The sequence below is a fragment of the Triticum aestivum genome, chromosome 6B (assembly GCF_018294505.1).
Source record: "Triticum aestivum cultivar Chinese Spring chromosome 6B, IWGSC CS RefSeq v2.1, whole genome shotgun sequence".
NCBI classification, from domain to species: Eukaryota; Viridiplantae; Streptophyta; class Magnoliopsida; order Poales; family Poaceae; genus Triticum; species Triticum aestivum.
In genome coordinates, this window is record NC_057810.1 from 245,327,111 (window position 1) to 245,346,365 (window position 19,255).

General features: G+C 47.4%; 1 protein-coding gene across 4 annotated transcripts; it reads left to right on the forward strand.

Annotated features, from left to right (window-relative positions):
• Window positions 1-2,496: 2,496 nt before the first annotated feature.
• On the forward strand, window positions 2,497-9,612 carry LOC123136804 (RNA polymerase I-specific transcription initiation factor RRN3). 4 transcript variants are annotated; one of them, XM_044556310.1, is made up of 17 exons: window positions 2,498-2,794; window positions 3,719-3,891; window positions 4,033-4,111; window positions 4,714-4,818; window positions 4,907-4,978; window positions 5,061-5,132; window positions 5,214-5,447; window positions 5,874-5,984; window positions 6,066-6,185; window positions 6,269-6,370; window positions 6,935-7,003; window positions 7,150-7,256; window positions 7,826-7,909; window positions 7,990-8,080; window positions 8,261-8,380; window positions 8,526-8,710; window positions 8,956-9,612. In XM_044556310.1, the coding sequence occupies exons 4-17, from the start codon at window positions 4,741-4,743 to the stop codon at window positions 9,269-9,271; spliced, it is 1,761 nt and encodes a 586-aa protein (XP_044412245.1). In that variant the 5' UTR covers window positions 2,498-2,794; window positions 3,719-3,891; window positions 4,033-4,111; window positions 4,714-4,740; the 3' UTR covers window positions 9,272-9,612. The 4 variants fall into 4 exon arrangements, with proteins under 4 accessions (XP_044412242.1, XP_044412243.1, XP_044412245.1 ...); XM_044556309.1 differs by lacking the exon at window positions 4,033-4,111; XM_044556307.1 differs by lacking the exons at window positions 3,719-3,891; window positions 4,033-4,111 and having other exon boundaries at window positions 2,497-2,794.
• Window positions 9,613-19,255: the final 9,643 nt, after the last annotated feature.

Below are 19,255 nucleotides of genomic sequence, written 5' to 3' on the forward strand. Positions count from 1 at the left end.
TTTGTTTCTAAGTTTCCATAATGTCCTGAAAATAGCAAAAATCCCAACTGACATAAGATCTCTATCGCTTTTATTAAACTTTCTGATCCAGATTCCAAACTAGTGTTGGATGTCATCAGGGATGTCATGCATGCCAAACGAGCATTTCATGACCATCCACAACAATCTACTATCGAACAATGAGAGAAGAGATGATTAATATCTTCTTCCCTCCGACAAAAAGAACATTTACTATCTCCAAACCACCCCCTTCTAATCAAGTTATTTGTAGTTAGAATGCTCCCTCTCAAAGCGACCCATATGAACACTTTGGCCCGAGGGGGCATTTTAACTTTCCGACCGACATGGCATATCCTCACAGTCCCGAATAGTTTATGTGCGCGTGTCCTAAAGGCACACTATTTCCCAAATGGTGACATGCTTGATACTGTGTTCTCTAGCAGTGCTTCGGTCACTTGGCAAGCTATTGTTCATGGTATGGAATTATTGAAGAGGGGGATTATCTGGCGTGTGGGTAATGTTACATCCATTCGTATTTGGCGGGATCAATGGATACAGAGAGGGGAACCCAGCATGCCGATTTCTCCTCAAGGTCGCTGTCGTTTACGTCGTGTGGACCAGTTACTGGATGATCGTGGTAATTGGCGGATGGACCTGCTCCGAAGGTGGTTCATTCATGCAGATATTGAGGAAATTCTAAAGATTTGTACGTCTGTCTTGGGCGCCTAAACGCTCGGGCGCCTTGAGCGCTTACCGTTTGGGGCTAAACGAGCGTCTTCGGCCATCTTGTGTCGCAGCGAGTAGGGCATCAGACGAGCGGCGAGCCGTCGGGGCTTATTTATGGAGGTGCCCTGCTCCTCCAAAGATGCGCGTTTTTGTGTGGCGTCTTGCGACAAACTCTTTGCCAACTTGGGAAAATAAGCATCACCAAACTCTTGAACAAACTGATGTTTGTCCCCTGTGTATGCCTCGGCGGGAGAATACATACCACGCCTTTTGCAGGTGTCCCAGAGCGGTTGAGTTTTGGAAGGCAATGACGAGTAACTGTTTGACTGAGCTTTGGAAAGCACTGGAACCTGCCAGATATTCGCTCGATGAAGGACGAGGGATCGGAGTGGCTACTTCCGGTTCTCGCCGACCTCTCCGACTATGATCGCATGTGCCTCCTCATGAATCTATGGAGGTGTTGGCATGTGCGGAATGAGATCGTCCACAACAAGAAGCCACCGGACATCGAGTCCTCTCGACGCTTCCTGCTTAGCTATGTTGACACACTGAGTAACATGCAACAACAAGCTGATGCGGATCATGTGAAAGGGAAACTGGTGCTTCTTCCTCATGGGAAACAAGCTACGCCGGCATATGCTCACGCGGTGCAACAAGCAAAGCATGCATGGTCTCCCCTGCCTACAGGATGGACCAAATTATCTGTTGATGGGTCGTTCCATGCTGTTGATCGTACGGCTGGAAGTGGCATGCTGTTGCGTGACGAAAATGGTGGTATCTTGTACTCAGCCTGTATGTCACTAAACTCTTGTGTGGATCCGCTGGAGGTAGAGCTGGCTGCCTGCAGTGAGGGGCTAGCTTTTGCAATGCATTGGACATCCCTAACAATCATCTTGGAGACGGGTTGTCTCGAGGCCAAGAATCTGATCATTCAAGGGCAGGCTCGGAGGTCTAGGTATGCTATGATGGTTGACACAATTTTGAACATCCTTAAGCTTTGTTCGGTTACACTCTGTCTCAGGGGGATTGGAGTGGATTTGGGAGGGGGGATTTGACTTGTATGGGATTTAATCCCCGCCAAACCCCTTCAAAACCATGCCAACCGAACGCAGCCTAAGGAAGGAAGAGAAATTAAGGTCATGCATGTGAGGCGTGAACAAAATGCAGTTAGCCATTTCCTAGCAAATTATGGTAGATGTGAGAATCGCACTGGATTTGGTCAGGCCCGGGAGCTGTCCCTGAACTCTGTAAGGACTCATTCGGTTTGGAGGATTTCTATAGGAAAAATGTAGGAACAAGGATTCCAGAGGAAAAATTCCTATAGATGCATTTGGTTTGTAGGAAAAGCGTACGGGAATTTCATAGGAATACTATTCATTTCCTGTGTTTTTGAAGGATTCTACACATCCACTCAAAGCTCATTTTATGCGTGGGAACGAAACAAGACAATTCCTTAGGATGGCAAGTGTCATCCTATTAAATTCCTATAATACTCTTAATTCCTACGTTTTGATTTCTTCCAAACCAAACGAGGTCTAAGGTGGAATGCCCTTTGATTGAGTAATAAAGTATCATATTCACCCGCAAAAAAAAACCTTTCCATAGAAAGTTGTGTGGGTACCTTTTTTTAGAGACAAGTTGTGTGGGTACCTGAACCCTGTTTGACCCGACCGGGCTTTTTATACCGGGCTCGAATTATATGGCCGTGGGCTGAAAATTATTATCCGCGAGCCGGCCCAGTAGGAAATCAGGACCTGGGTAGTAGTTCGACCTCTATCGCCTCGCCGCCGCCGCCCTTCCCCCCTGTCGGCGAACCGGTGAGGACTCCGCGTCCCTTTCGCGCCCCGAGCTTGACGCGCCGCTCGCTCGCCTCCGCGCTTACTGGGCCCTGGAGTTTCTATCTTCCACTAGGGATCCCAGGCGTGATATCTTTCCCAGGGAGGCGCCAGGGGCGAAGGCCATGGGGGCGGAGCTGTGGCGCGACGACATGGCGGTGGAGGCGGAGAAGCCCATCCGCGACTCCGTGGCGTTCCGGCTCGTCGAGCACGTGCTCCAGTCCTTGCGGATGGTACGTACTTTTTTGCTCCAGCCCGCCTTTTGCTCGCCTGTCTGCATTTTTAGTCTGAGTGATGCGACCACGGGCTATTTCCGGGGAGCCCGAGGAGTAGGGGAAACGCTCCTTTCGTTGCTGGCTCGTCGGCTCGAACGTTAGCGTTTTACAGCCGGGATTGCATTCGCTGGTAAAAATAGACTCTTGAGCTTCCATTTGTATTTTTTTTCTTTGTAATTTTAGAGATTCGAGTTGGAGCTGCGGATGGCTGCTGATAAAATTGGTGCAGCTTTTGGAGCTGTTGCTTTGGACTCCAAATTCCTAATGCATATCCCCCATTTCAGTGTCGGTTGCAATCACGGAGCCGGAATAGCTTACCACGGCACCTCATAAATAAATCAAGAGTATGCACATTGAAAAGCCTGTTAAATCGGCAATACTACTGGAAAACCTCTCAGGCAACAAATGGTTCAGCACATCAGCCATGGTACTATATTAATGAACGGATTTGCTAATTCTCATCTAGATGAGAAATAACAAAGTATCATCTAACCCTTACACTATCTGATTAATCAAATAAAAAAAGAAAAGAAAAAAATCCGCACAAAACTTCGCGTAAAATCAAATGGCATAAGAGACTAAGAGTTAGATGTGACTTAATTAATTCTCATCTACATGAGAGTTAGCCACTAACATTAAAGAATGCCTTGAAACAGATATGAGACATGATTTAAAAAATTCGAAGAGGTGATACTTAGCTAAGTAATATTAACTTTAACATAATAACCAAATGTGAGAACACTTTGAATATGAGTAATGTTTAATTCGTTGGAATGCTTAATGTTCAATTTGATGGTGACTGGCCTTTTAAAATTTAGTTCAAATTGCTGTTGTTACTCTGTGGAAGTCAGAAACAAGTAAACATTGTAATTTGATATACAGCTCGCATCTTCTTCCATGGGACTGCTCGGGCAAAGGCAGGGCATATAGTGATCATAAAGGCATCCTTCCTATGGGGAGAAGACCTGGGGTTCTGGGGCCTTATGGAGTTCTGGACCCCTTGATATACCGTGCTCACTTCTGTTGCGTTTATTGAAGTCAATTTGGGGAGCCAGGTGCTTCCATCCACCCCTTAAACATTCAGGGTATCTGTTGTGTAATATTGAAATGAATATAGCAAATGCATTCGTTTATCACCATTTATACATAATGCATCTCTTTAGAATAATATTGACACATCTTGTAATGGGTTCAAGTTCGAAATTCAAGGCTGTTATTGACGGTGAGGGAGACTGCCAGATGGATGTGCAGTGTGAGAGTTAGGGAAATTGGAAGGTGATTATTTTCCTATGAATGCAATTTTTGAATGCCATCGTGGGTTAGGCAGCAAGGTGCATGTTATTTCTTCTATTCATACCTGAAAATCACTTGGAGCTTCCCGATGTTCCATGTTTCTGCGGGCGAACAAATAGATTCCTTCGGCATCAGGCATTACCTTTTCTAGGTTTTTAGAGAATACTTCTTATTGCTGTAGATATGCATTTTATGGAGGACTGCCATAAGTCCATAACCGGCTCGCTAGATAGAATAATACTCATGTTGTTTATGGACCTCATTTGAAGTTATTTCCTGTTTTGACTGCTTAACGAGTATCTCTTCAAGCCGATCTTATTGCTGTATATATGCATTCTACCAAGAGTGACTGTCATACCATACTCGCTAGAGATACAACCTAAAGTACTGTTGTCCTGGGCAATTTATGTTGTGTGAAAATCCGTTCCTGTTTTGACTAAGATTATCGAGTAATTCACTCTTCAGCTTGATCCCATACCAAGAGGAGTCCATGGCGGGCATGGTTTTTCTTGGGTGGCATCAATCAACGATATACATTTCAGGAATGCCTTTTGAACCATTGACACCCTTTGTCTTTTATTTAGGATCCGCTTCTGGTTGACCCATATGACATGGATCAATATAATAAGATGGTAAGCACTCTAGACACTAGCAAGAAAAAGACTCCTGATGAAGAGGCTTTGTATGTGGTAAGACATTGATCCTGTTTTCATCTATCTACTATTTTTGTATTTAACATTGCTTCTAATAAAATGCACATATTGCCTATTTTTCCAGACGACTTTGAAGGCATTGTCAGAAGCAGTATCCAAAATAGACATCACGTACCATCATTTGCTTTTGAACAATGTAATGTCATATTGAGTACTACTCTTGCATCTCCATTTGGTTTGTCGAGTTACTTGAATCTCACTAACAACATGCATTTCAGATATTTACCGTCCGCATCTGGTACTTGCAAAGAGATACATTGGATGCTTTCTTAGACCTAATAACCAGATTGGTATTCTTCTAATTGCACTTACATTATTTTCTGCATAATCTGCTTATGGGTGTCTGACTAATTGATTATTTGTCCATCCAGGCTGCAGTGGCAGATCAGTATCTCAGAGAATGTTTGCAGATGCTTGTGAACAACTTTACTCCGCCTCTTGTTCAACGCAATGAGCTGCCTAGATGGGCGGTTTCAAGGAAGAAGGATATTTTTTTTCATCTGTGCGAGAGCTTGAAAACGATCTCCAATACTGTACCCTTAGCACCAAGGGTATTAAGGGATATAATAGATCGGAGCATGCCGAAGTTATTTGATAACAAAGCTGTACGTCTGGACACTATTGTATTATCTGTTTTCGTAGCAATTCTGTTTTATTTTATGTCTTGCATTTCCTTATTTGTGTGAACTCCTAGGCCAACAATACATAAATGCTGAAAAAGTATCTTGGTCGCTCCAGTTCAACTTCCAATTAGCGTTAAATCTGCAGATCCTACACGCCTACATCTTTGATAATTGCAGATATTTTCAATACCAACGCCGACTTGTTATCGTTTAGCTTCTGTATGTTTATGTGAAGGTCTTTTCGGTCTTATAAGCTTCTTCTATATCAAGTGATAGTTTGCATCGGGCTACCTTGCATCAGCTTTGTGTTGACAATATATGATTCCTAATTGTGTCACTTATACATGGAAAAGTCAACCACCAACTTTGTTCATTATTTCATAGAGCATTGTTTTTATGTCTTTGCAGAAGATGGTCTCGTTTGTCGAATGCATGTTGGGGCTAGATACTGACAGAATGGGGGACCTTATTGGGGCTACATTGCTGGCAAAAGTTGTGGATCTACTCACGGAGTTGGATGTATGCTCTTTTTTCGTGTCACCACTGTTTTCTCTATCCTGCAACTAATTCTTGACATTTGTTGATTGGTGAACTTTGCAGGTTAATATAACCTGGGAAGATATTATTCAAGGGGAGCATAACAAAGGTATATTTGAAATGGAGCTTGAAGATTTGGATGAGGATGAGGATGGCCTTGGACAAGCGGGAACAAAGGTTCATGTATTGTACTTAAAACTTATGCCTATCTAATCGTGTAGCATTAATAGCGAAGTTGCTGACTCAGTACTCATTTTGTCGGCTAGGTCCTTTTTGGAGGAAATGCATGTGCCGAAAAGCTTGACAGTTTAATGGTTGTTGTATGCGAGCACCTTAAGTCATGTGCGGAGCGTGGGTATCTAGATAAGGTGAGTATGTACTCTGCAGTACATCCTGCTCTTTGGAAAGAAAAAAACTGTTATCATACTTTAGTACCCCCAACTTAATTCTCCTACTCCCTCCAGTTCACAAGTAAGTGATGTTTTGAACATTTCTTCAGTCAAACTTTTAAAGCTTTGAACCACGCTCACCTTGGTATTTTCGCTTTGGGACATGACCATGTTCACCTTGGTATTTTCGCTTTGGGACATGACCATGTTCACCTTGGTATTTTCGCTTTGGGACATGACCATGTTCACCTTGGTATTTTCGCTTTGTGACTGCCAATATTTAGATTGGTTACTTGAAAACCATAGGTATGTTTGTCTTGAAAAGTAGCTCTAGAATGTTATAGTTATATTGGGTTTTATGCATACACTCTATTACAAATTAGTTGTCAAAGTTAAAATCTTGAAGACCGTGTCAATGTAAAAAATGCCATCCTTTTTGTGAACTTCATGGAGTAGTGTAAACAAGGAAACATAATTGTTGAAGCTGATTGGCATATATATTTTTAATCTGTCATTTCTCACCTTGTGGTTTTAACTGGTCAGGAATTTGACATTCTGAAGACTATATTTCGAGCATCTGTGCTGAGGGTGCACAGATCAAAATTTTGCCAGGTCAGGACTCTCTGTTATTTGGCGTATGTGTAAGCTAGATTCACTGGGATTTCAAGCTTGTATTGAGTTTTATTCACCTTCATGTTTTCTCATTTTTCTTTTCACTTCACCTTCTTATATTTCACCCTATTGTTGTAACTTTGCAGTTTATCATGTTCTATGCCTGCTCACTGGATCCTAAAATCTGCGGTCTTGAATTTGCTTTTTTTCTTACCGACATTTTTTTGAACAAGGAAGAGGATCCAATTTCGAGGTATGTCTTAGCATGTGAGGAGGAAGGGGAGCCTTGGCGCAGTGGTAAAGCTGCTGCCTTGTGACCATGAGGTCATGGGTTCAAGTCCTGGAAACAGCCTCTTACAGAAATGTAGGGAAAGGCTGCGTACTATAGACCCAAAGTGGTCGGACCCTTCCCTGGACCCTGCGCAAGCGGGAGCTACATGCACCAGGTCTTAGCATGTGAGGAATACATTGTATGATCACAGCTTGCTTTATATGTTGTGACGATTCATTGATTCTTTGTTTTGTTGCCACACTGTGCTTTAGTCATGTTTGACAATGATAATCTTGTGGCTGGTGTTTGCATTGTGACAACAGTTGCATCGAGCCATGCTTTCTTTGATCTTTCAGCCATCTGCCATAGACATGTCTCTCTGCCAAGTTGCCACAAGTGTGGCCAGAAATGTTTACACAGACAATTCATACATACACCCGTCATATTTTCTCTGGCTACAGTCAGTAGTATATTCTGTTGTGATCCCCATTTATAGCATAAGCTCGTACAGGTTGAAGAAATGCTAATTACCACTCATGTTTTGAATACAGAATGTCTGCAGTTTCTTATGTTGGAAGCTATTTGTCTCGGGCAAGGTTTATTTCCGCTGATACGGTTCTTGGTATACTCAAAAAGTGTGTAAAGAAATTCATCTCTTTGTGATTTTCTTGATGTTCTTCTCAGATCTAAAATCATCTTTATTCGCTTCACCCAGATTATTGGACTGGTGCGATGAATATTGTGTCCTTCAGAACAGAGGGACCACAGCCCATCCGAATCATCAAATATTTTACGCGACCTGCCAGGTTAGTTATTCCACCATATTCCTTTTACGACATCGAGGTTTTCTTTTTTTTTTGTGGGGGGGGGGGGGGGGGGGGCACTGGGCCATATTCATCTGTTAAATTGTGGGATATGTACTTTTAGTGTTGGTTCCATTTTTGGCATCATATTCTTTCTAAGCACTTATTTTTGTAAATCTGCAGGCTGTGATGTATGTCCTTTGCTTTCGCTTGAGATCTATTATGGATTATCCGAATCTTAAAGCACAGCTTTTTCAATTGTCTTTTGGATTTATCTTGAACCACCGACTGGAAGCTCTAAAGGTCTGTATGACATGCATTCTCTGCCACCTTTGATAATATGCTCTCTTCACATATCTACATGAGTGGCGCATTTTTGACGTTTGGCGTCATTAACTGGGAAATACCATGCTATGTTGACGGTTCACATTTTCTTTTGTTATCCTAGGTGTGCTTGCCGTCAATAGTAAATGAGTTCCTGAGACAGGCCAAGGATGCCGGATTGTTCGCTGCATCCATGTATTCAGCAGCTGAAGATGCAATCGAATCTGATTTGTCCAGGGCTTTTGGAGGAATCAATAGACTTGACACCTTCTTCCCATTTGATCCTTACCTGCTAAAAGAATCAGACAGGTTTGCACCGCTGACATTATTACTTTTGAAACGTATTACAGCAGCATTGAACCACTGCTCTTTGCATTGTTCGTCCTTTGCGGATTACAATGTCTAGCAAGCCTTGTTGTTGTTGGACTTGTCTTAGGTTTGAGAACTACACTTTGTTTGACAAAAGATGTTTGGGATTTCAGTTTTATCTGTATCTGGAGAAAAGCTGCTAGTTGTCCTCGTCATATTAATTTTTTCTTGGCTTGTGCCCGCAGATATATCCGTCCGAATTTTGAGTTCTGGTCCATGGTCAAGACGACATACAGCGACGACAAGGACGATGACGATGATGAGCTGGAGGACCTTGATGCCCCTGAAATGAAGGTGGGCAGCTTGGACGATCATGTCGAAATAGATATCAACAGCGACGACGACGAGCTGGAGTACTCGATGAACAAGATGTCTATAACTCCGCACCGCTCTTTCTACCACGGGGTGGCCGCGGACGGCGATGCTGGCCTCAGCATGCCCGCGAGGATCAGACCTTCGGCGAGCCCCCCGTCACGATGGGCCATGTCAGGATCCCCGTAGGTTGAAGAGACAGCTGAGCCGACTGTACAACAAGGGTCCTTTGGTAGTTTGTGGAGTAAGGTCAAACGGCCCATTCACTGGCAGTGTGTTAAAGCCCAACCAGGTACGATTTTTTTGGGTTGAAAGTGTTAAGTGCAGATGTTGTTAGAAAACGCCAGTTGTTGAGTGGCTGTGAGATTATATATGCTAGGATGTATGTACATCTCCGAGATGTATGCGTAAGACGACCTGATGTGGAATGGTCCATACTAACTGCAAGTGGCAATGATAAGCTGCCTGCCTGCCTGGTTAGCGCCACTGCTTTGCGGTCGTGTTGACTGTTGAGCAGTCTCCCCTCTCCCCTTGCATATCCATATTTTTTTCCTTCGAGTCAGTGGTGGACACCCCAAAAGAATGTTGTTTGTGTATACACATCTCATCGTAGCTCGCTAGCTTTGCCCCCGATGCGAAGCGTACGTCGTCGACTTAACGTCAATGTCGAACACCACCTCCCGGCCCATCCCAGCCCGGCGCGGCGGATATACAACTACTACTATAGTATCTAGCAACAAATGACTCAACTAGGATATTGAAACGCTCAACCTACAAGCGAGAGCACCCTAAAGATAATATTAGAAAACGTAATACTCCATATGTAAAGAAAGATAAGAGCGTTTTAGATCACTAAAATAATGATCTAAACACTCTTATATTTCTTTCTGTAAACAGAGGGAGTACTAGTAGTAGTGCCTCGAGAAGGGTATAGTGTTGCAAGCTACCTGAATGATGCACCACACGACTCTAGTCTGAGTATAAATAACAATCGAAGGAAAGATATTTAAGAACTCACCCGCAAAAAAGAAAAGATATTTAAGAACTCGGCATATATTGGAAGTCATATACGGAGTATCCAGGTTCTGTACCGTACTAGCATGGACCGATCGATCAATACGTCCGTGATCTCTAGAGGTTTGCCTGCCATGTAATGGCCGGTCTTGACTAAATTGTCCAAACTAAGAGCGAATCTATATCTATACCAATATAAATCTATATTTATACCAATATAAAAAAACGCAAAGTGGCAGATCTAATTAATCTCGGCCATCAAATCATGTCAATCCAAGGACTTAGACTGCTTCAATGTCGAGCGCTCAACACATTTAGTGTGCAGTTAATTTCATGCCAAATATAGTGCTAATCACATAATAATACGCAAATAATATTTTACTTAATATCCGCATGCATTTAATACACTTCCAAATTAATGTGCATTGCACGTACACATTGACTAGTAATAGTAACGCACCAAGTGCTCTGGAGATGAAACTAGCTAGACAATAGCCATGTGGTGGACTAAAGAGTCACTACTATGTTAGAGCAACTCTAGCAGATCCCTTATAATCTCGTACCGTAAAATCGATTTACAAGGTGGAGTAGGACAAGGGACACGAGGCACCGTTGTTGGGGATATACATAACAGGTAGGCCCACGAAGGGTCGAAATATCATGAAGCGTGGGGTCCACACAACATGTGGGTCCAGGTCAATTTCATACAGACACACTGTCCACTCGGACAAGTAGCATACTATCCACTCGACCAAGCAACATACCATCCACTCGGATGACAGTTCACCACTCGACCGTACGACTCACTCGGATATACGAAGACCAGCAGGCAGCAAAGCAGTCGGCATCTTTCTAATAGTGAAGGCTTAATAGTGGGCTGTCATTATAGCATTCATACCCCACTTTATAACATAGGAGGTGAGGAGGTGGCGCACTCTATATAAGCCACCCCCCACCACTAGACTTAGGGGGCTTCTTCTGCCACCTCTCTCTCTTTTCACCATTAGTCTCAGGACTTAGCTCAGGCTTGGGGATCCGTTCCTCGCTTACACACATATTGTAATCTCCGGATATATACTGAGATAAAACAAAGCCTCTCCGGAGCACGAGACGTAGGGTTGTTATCTCCACCGTGAGAGGCCCGAACTCGCTAAAACCACCGTGTCACCCATATGCATCTCGATAGATCATGCTCCGTTATACTACCCCTATTCTACTGTCAGACTTAGAACCACGACAGATGGCGCCCACCGTGGGGCATGGCGTCTATAGAGCCATGATGCATATGGTTTTTCATTCATCTAATTTCCTGTTCATGCAGTTCATACGAACAACTGAAGCACCGTAGAAGGGGAGGAGAAGATACATCTTCACCCGACACTGCGAGCGTGCATAACCATTCACAAACGCGTCCATCTGGCGATTTCCTTCTACACTGCGGGCTTCACCTTCGAGGGCCGGTACCGCTGGACGGACACGCCGCCACCAGGCGGTGTGCGGCTCCTCTTCGCCGAGCTCTCCGGCGGTGCCGCCTCCATGGGTGCCGACGACCCGCGCCACTACCTCGGGTTCACGGGCGACGACCCCGACGCCGCCGAGGACTCCGAGCGCGAGGCGAATTGCCCGCTCGACCGGACCGACCAGGGCTGCCACCAGCGCGCCTCCTGCTTCGTCTTCTCCATCTTCTCCGTCGAGCCCAGCACACCCGTCTGCTGGCTGCGCGACTGCAGGTGTTCAGCAGTCACTCCGGTGACGCGGACACTCGGTTGCTGCACGACCACCAGGCCTCCGACGCGTCCATCCGCGCCAGATCGGCCCCTCTAGCGGCGTTTCCAAGTCCCGTCGCTGCAGCCGTCGTTCGGGAGCAAGGGACCAACCCTCTCGCCCGTTTAGTGCGTTAACCGCGCGCGAGCGTAGCCCACCTCCTCGTCGCGCAAGGAAACAGAAGAACGTGGGGTGGCCGTTTCGCTAAGGTAATTGTGTCATTAAGCGGCTCATCAGGTGAGTATTTCGTGCACTAGATTTCTAATTACTGCAGCCAAAACTCATGCTATTCACGCACCAATAATTGGTGCATGCATGCATGCATGTGCAACCGCCCGACCGTTAATTTCGTGGCTATGCTTGCTAACCGGCTATCTTGCAGGAGCGTTGAGATCAAAAAAATAATATTCGTAGCTATACTTGCTACTAACTTGCAGGATCACTTGTCCCGTCGTCGTCCACCGACTGCAGTTCACTCGGACGGACGTTTCGTTCAGGCGAATAACACGATGACAGGCAGACCGTCGCTCAACTGGTCACGCGTGCATGGTCACTCAATGTCCCGCGCGTCGTCACCCTACAGGACGTGTCTACAACGCTCGGACGCCCCAAACCCAGTCTGTGGGATGCGTCTGCTTCACTCGGACGCTCCGCGCGTCGCCGCTCCTTCTAACCTTAATTCCTGCCCATTTATTCCCTTAATTCCTTCCCATTTATTTCCTCCATGCAGGGATAAATGACCGTGGGAAATGTTTATTACATACATGAATGGCTCTAACTCTCACTTAATCAGCGCTCTCTTGCATGCAGATTCTGCCTACATGTCCAAAACGTGGGCAACTCCTTCAATGTGTTGGTCGGCCAAGCAATCACACCTGATTGCTTGTGATTTATTGCTCCACAACCAACAGATCAAGCTCTGCACCAAATCAACCTCCTTGAGGAATAACTGCATGTAGGAAAATGAAAACGGAAGGACCGGCTCCCACCAGTGCGCTACTCCGCTAGGATGTACTTGCTGACCGGCACGGTGGTTGACTAAAGCCGGCACTCCACACGTTGTCTCTGCCTCGACAAGACCCAACACTCGGCAACAACTCCTTCAGTCGGCAATTCGGCATGATCACTCGGATGGGACTAGCTCACTCGGACCAAACCGGATCACTTGCGCTTGATCGGCCGTTCGTGCGCCGCCATTCGGCCGCCCGTACGTCATCGCTCGATTGGACATGTCCTCAGCCACCCAGCACGCGGTCATGAAGCTGTTCACATCATCATCAACTTGCCCGACACGGACGCCCCGCGAGTCACCACTCCGCGGGACGCGTGCACTTCACTCGGCCGCCCCGCGCGTCGCCACTCGGTTGGTCACCTCATCATCACTCGGCCGCCCCGCGCGTCGTCACTCGGTTGGTCACCTCATCACCACTCAGCCGCCCCGCGCGTCGCCACTCGGTTGGTCACCTCATCACCACTCGGCCGCCCCGCGCGTCGCCACTCGGTTGGTCACCTCATCACCACTCGGCCGCCCCGCGCGTCGCCACTCGGTTGGTCACCTCATCACCACTCGGCCGCCCCGCGCGTCGCCACTCGGTTGGTCACCTCATCACCACTCGGCCGTCCCGCGCGTCGCCACTCGGTTGGTCACCTCATCACCACTCCGCCGCCCCGCGCGTCGCCACTCGGTTGGTCACCTCATCACCACTCGGCCGCCCCGCGCGTCGCCACTCGGTTGGTCACCTCATCACCACTCGGCCGCCCCGCGCGTCGCCACTCGGTTGGTCACCTCATCACCACTCGGCCGCCCCGCGCGTCGCCACTCGGTTGGTCACCTCATCACCACTCGGCCGCCCCGCGCGTCGCCACTCGGTTGGTCACCTCATCACCACTCGACCGCCCCGCGTCGCCCGTTGGTCACCTCATCACCTCGGCCGCCTGCGCGCCTTCAGACAGCTAAGTCATTTTACATTCTGTTATTTTCGTCTTCCCGAGTATTCCATAATTCACACATCAGGTTCACTCGGAGGCCACACCACCGAGTGTACCTCTACACTCGACTGCTTATTTTCATATACTTGCTTAGTACTGGTTATGTGACTCCGAAGTCCAACTTCCTTTTTTTCGCATATATCATTCACGAACACCATGTGTCGTTCTTCATTTCGAGTTTGCATCGGTCCTCCGGGGCTGCAACTCAGTCAAAACACTACACTTCCGTTTTATTTTAGCCAGTATTCCAACAAGTTCAGTAGGATTTCTCGCTTCGACAAGTGCGAACGAATCCTTCGCTCTTTTAAACTTTTGCTGGTCAACCAGCAAGTCCCTTGCACTCCCAGCGGGTGTCTATGGGTGTTATTCACACAAATCATTTCAGCACACATCAAATTTCCTCAAGAAATTATTGTGTTGACTTGTGCCATTTTTTACACAAGTTACCGCGATCACTCGACGGCCCTACGCGCCAACTTCATCGCTGCTCGGACTCGGTCTCCATACTGGTCCTAGCGCACCACAACACTGACTTTGTCGCCCTGTTGATTTCAAACACGTCCGGCCAACCCCTCTATGGAATTCTCTTCATCGTATTAATGATATAGACCTCGTCGGGCATGAGACAGATAAGTCCCTTTCATAATTAAACTTCACACTTCACTCTTTTGCGAGTTTGCTTCTTCCGAGCATCACTCGGAAGCTTCTCCTCATCTTTACCCAAATCCGACTCGATGAATTACAAATCATCCATTCAAAACTATATTTCTCATATTCCGACATGTCCGTTGTCGAAGCCTGTAGTATGCTCGGGGGCTACACCGCACTCGGGGGCTGCATCTCATTTGGAATGACACTCTCCTAAGTGGTCGAGTACTTCATCACCAATCAGACCCTTCACTTCAACAAGTACATTCGATCCGTCACTTTGACAAATTTCATAATCACCCAGACACTCCGCGTGCCATCTTCGTTCCTACTCAAATTCAGTCGTCGCACCGGTCTTGTTGCGCCACAGCCACACTACACCGACCTTGTCGCTACATCAGCTTCAAAAGCATCTGGCTAACTCCTTCAAGGACCATTTTTGCCACTCAGCTGGACACTTAGTCCTTCACTCGGCCGCCCCGCGCGTCGCCACTCGGTTGTGCGCGTCTTCACCACTCGGCCGCCCCGCGCGTCGCCACTCGGTTGTGCGCGTCTTCACCACTCGGCCGCCCCGCGCGGCGCCACTCGGTTTTGCACGTCTTCACCACTCGGCCGCCCCGCGCGGCGCCACTCGGTTTTGCACGTCTTCACCACTCGGCCGCCCCGCGCGTCGCCACTCGGTTGCGCACGTCTTCATCACTCGTCCGCCCCGCGCGTCTCCACTCGGTTGTGTGCGTCTTCACCACTCGGCCGCCCCGCGCATCGCCACTTGGTTCTGCACGTCTTCACCACTCGCCCGCCCCGCGCGGCGCCACTCGGTTTTGCACGTCTTCACCACTCGGCCGCCCCGCGCGTCGCCACTCGGTTATACACGTCCTCGCCCCTCGGCCGCCCCGCGCGTCACCATCAGTTGGACATGTCTTTACCTCTACACCCCCAGCACGGGAACGGCTAAGTTACTCATATGGTCAAACCTCATATCACACTCTGTAGCAAGCTTACCTCCTTCGAGCATCACTCGGGGGCTACGCGCGGCAGTTGGCCATGTCACCCTCAGGGGTTACGCCCATTTGGTCAACCTGTTGATCACATCAAGATATTCTTCTGACCATACATGCTCGGTTCGCCGAAGATCTATAAGTGAAGCACGTCCACTTGGATAAATACCCCTTTTCATGCAAAAGGGTAAAAATGAAGCGCCATCGCTGAATCGTACAGGCAACCTTACTCATCGTTCGTACAACCACCTCATTACGCATCCATCCGATTGATTCAATTCCAGACAAAGATATTTGCCATGCCAACTGCATGGAGGTTTACCGAGAGACTTAAACCCTCTGCCAGACTCATCTAGTCCGACAGAGGCTCGGGGACTACACCCAGTGGATGCACTCAGCGTGCCCCCACTGGAAGAGGACTCAGAAAGAAACATTTTGCTCGATGCAAACCCATCTCCAGTATTACTCGACCTCCGAGTCAGAGAAGAACAAGTTCGATCAGTACCAGCTAAGAAGAGTTTTAGTTCTCTCATACTCCCGCCGACTGCCCGCAGTCGACAGCAGTCTCGGGGACTACACCCAGTGGGTGCACTCAGCGTGCCCCCACTGGAATGGTATCCACTCGGAACGGTCCGCCCAACCCGAGTGACGGCCAAACAACAACAAAAAGACAGGCTCTAAGACTCCCGCCGACTGCCCGCAGTCGACAGCAGTCTCGGGGACTACACCCAGTGGGTGCACTCAGTGTGCCCCCACTGGAATGGTATCCACTCGGAACGGTCCGCCCAACCCGAGTGACGGCCAAACAACAACAAAAAGACAGGCTCTAAGACTCCCGCCGACTGTCCGCAGTCGACAGCAGTCTCGGGGACTACACCCAGTGGGTGCACTCAGCGTGCCCCCACTGGAATGGTATCCACTCGGAACGGTCCGCCCAACCCGAGTGACGGCCAAACAACAAAAAAGACACGTTCCAGGCGTGAAGAAATTCCGAGTAATCAGTTACTCGATGCAGGCCCAGCTCCAAATCACTCCAAAAAATATTCTATAAGGCGAGTTTAACGCTCCTCCGTGGACCTATTTTGAGCCTTCTTCTAGGACTCAAAGTGTGAAACTCACAAGTGTGGATCTAAAACCGACTCGTATTGACGTTCCTCCGGGATAAGAATGGCATCTCTCTAAGAGAACAGTCCATGTGTCAATCTGGTCGCACAGATTTAGTGACACACCCATACTCAGATCACGAGTTAAACCTCTTCCGAGAGATGAACGAATGTCACCAAGTTGCTCCTCACAGACACATACCTCGATCAGTCGGGAAGCATGGTACCGGAATCCATTGAGATTTTGTTCAAACCTTGGTTGTCTGAAAGCGCGACGACATGTACCGAGTATTTCTGTAATCACTCGGACCAAACTGTGTCTTACACCAACTCGTTCTGCAAAATCGCAATCGATTCGGGGGCTAATGTTGGGGATATACATAACAGGTAGGCCCACGAAGGGTCAAAATATCATGAAGCGTGGGGTCCACACAACATGTGGGTCCAGGTCAATTTCATACAGACACACTGTCCACTCGGACAAGTAGCATACTATCCACTCGACCAAGCAACATACCATCCACTCGGATGACAGTTCACCACTCGACCGTACGACTCACTCGGATATACGAAGACCAGCAGGCAGCAAAGCAGTCGGCATCTTTCTAATAGTGAAGGCTTAATAGTGGGCTGTCATTATAGCATTCATACCCCACTTTGTAACATAGGAGGTGAGGAGGTGGCGCACTCTATATAAGCCACCCCCCACCACTAGACTTAGGGGGCTTCTTCTGCCACCTCTCTCTCTTTTCACCATTAGTCTCAGGACTTAGCTCAGGCTTGGGGATCCGTTCCTCGCTTACACACATATTGTAATCTCCGGATATATACTGAGATAAAACAAAGCCTCTCCGGAGCACGAGACGTAGGGTTGTTATCTCCACCGTGAGAGGCCCGAACTCGCTAAAACCACCGTGTCACCCATATGCATCTCGATAGATCATGCTCCGTTATACTACCCCTATTCTACTGTCAGACTTAGAACCACGACAACCGTCATCTCCCATGCCGTACACTTCCTCGTCGGAGTTGGTGACATTGACGTCGTCGGTCGAGATGAGGTCCACGATAGGATATACCCCTCGTTGTCGGAGCCTGACACCTCCACGACTTGGTTGCGGCGCCAGAGGGTGCCGGTCACCTGTAACGGCTCCCGGGCGGCGTGTGACCCCACCTCCGCGGTCTCAGCCACGAGGGTTGTAGCTGCCTCCCGCACCCTCTTCCTAGCACGGCGGGCACATCGCACCATAACACCAGATGGGCCATGACCATGCATGGCACCGTTCACCTCTGACTCGGACCCCAACACGGCGGGGAAGATGTTTTTTTTCAATAAAGAACTTTCCATTGAATAGATATATCGAGGTGATACAATTGTATCGAAAGAAAGCCCGGCCTCTGCATAGGTAGATGCACACAGCCAAAAAGTCCAAAGCACCCTAAAAATAAAATAATTCGATACAATGCCAAGCAATAAATCGTGTCCAGCCTAAGGAGCGGTAGATGTACCATGTGCGATGTCTTCATCACACATAGTTTGTCGCTACCGTGTGCGTTTGGGGGCTTAATAACACCGATCTGCACTAATACAAGCTACCTACAAAAAAGTTGCAACCCAAGCGTCATCATACAACCCAACAAATAAACTAAACCAGTACTCGAAGAAGTATGCCAACATGTCACTGAATATCAATCAGTTAGTCACTAAACTCCTAGTCCACGTGTATGGACCAATGTATATGGACAGGAAGAAGCTAGTACGTACGTGACTAATTGTGTCATGCGTGACACATGAAGAATGGGAGGTGTCAACGGGGTATCATGCATGCTTTCATGCTCGGCCACAGGATTGGGAATAATTAAGTAAGTGAACTCCCCTCTAGAAGGTCACCTCATCTTTTAAGGAGCTCTGCTACACGGACGACACTAGTCCAGCCGAAACATGCACGACATGCCCATCGCACCATCCATTTGCTAGTCTAGACAGCAGCATGCGGTGGGATTAGCTGTCGTGCATGTGTCGTTCAGCAAAACGGCGTCCGTGAAGTACTTCCGTCTTTTAAGCAACATATATTAACCTGCAGATGCCATCTTAAAGCATCATCGCAGGTAGATGCTTACTCGGGGAGTATGTATTCCAGACAGGCAGGTGACTTGGCTGCAGCTAGTCCATGTCCTTTCAAGATGCCAGGGTTGTTTCTTCTAGAAGCTGACCCCCTACTTGGTGCATGACCTCTAAGGATGATTAGGGCAACTGGCGTCACCCTGTTTTTTTATATATATTAAGGGTTAGTGGTGGCATAATAATGATGTTTCATTTCTAGAATAAAAAGTGCACGTAAGTGTGATTGATAAGGTGGCGTGCTTCTGATTGGTAGTTATTCAGTGGTAAATAAGTAAATTTTAATTAAGTAACATCACTAGAGACGTCGATTACATGTCCATCCTCTCCTTGGACTTAGTTTTATTGGCCAGAAAATGGCTTTATATTACCAACTGTAGAGCAAGTGCGGCATGTGATTTATATGTTTTACTGTGGTAATAGGATTTTGAACAACCTTCTGCAAGGTAGGTCCTAGGTCTGTTCTACGGTTTCGGCTCAGTAGCTCCTAGGTGGACTACTTAATTAGGGTTTTACCTTTTCTTTCTTGTAAGCC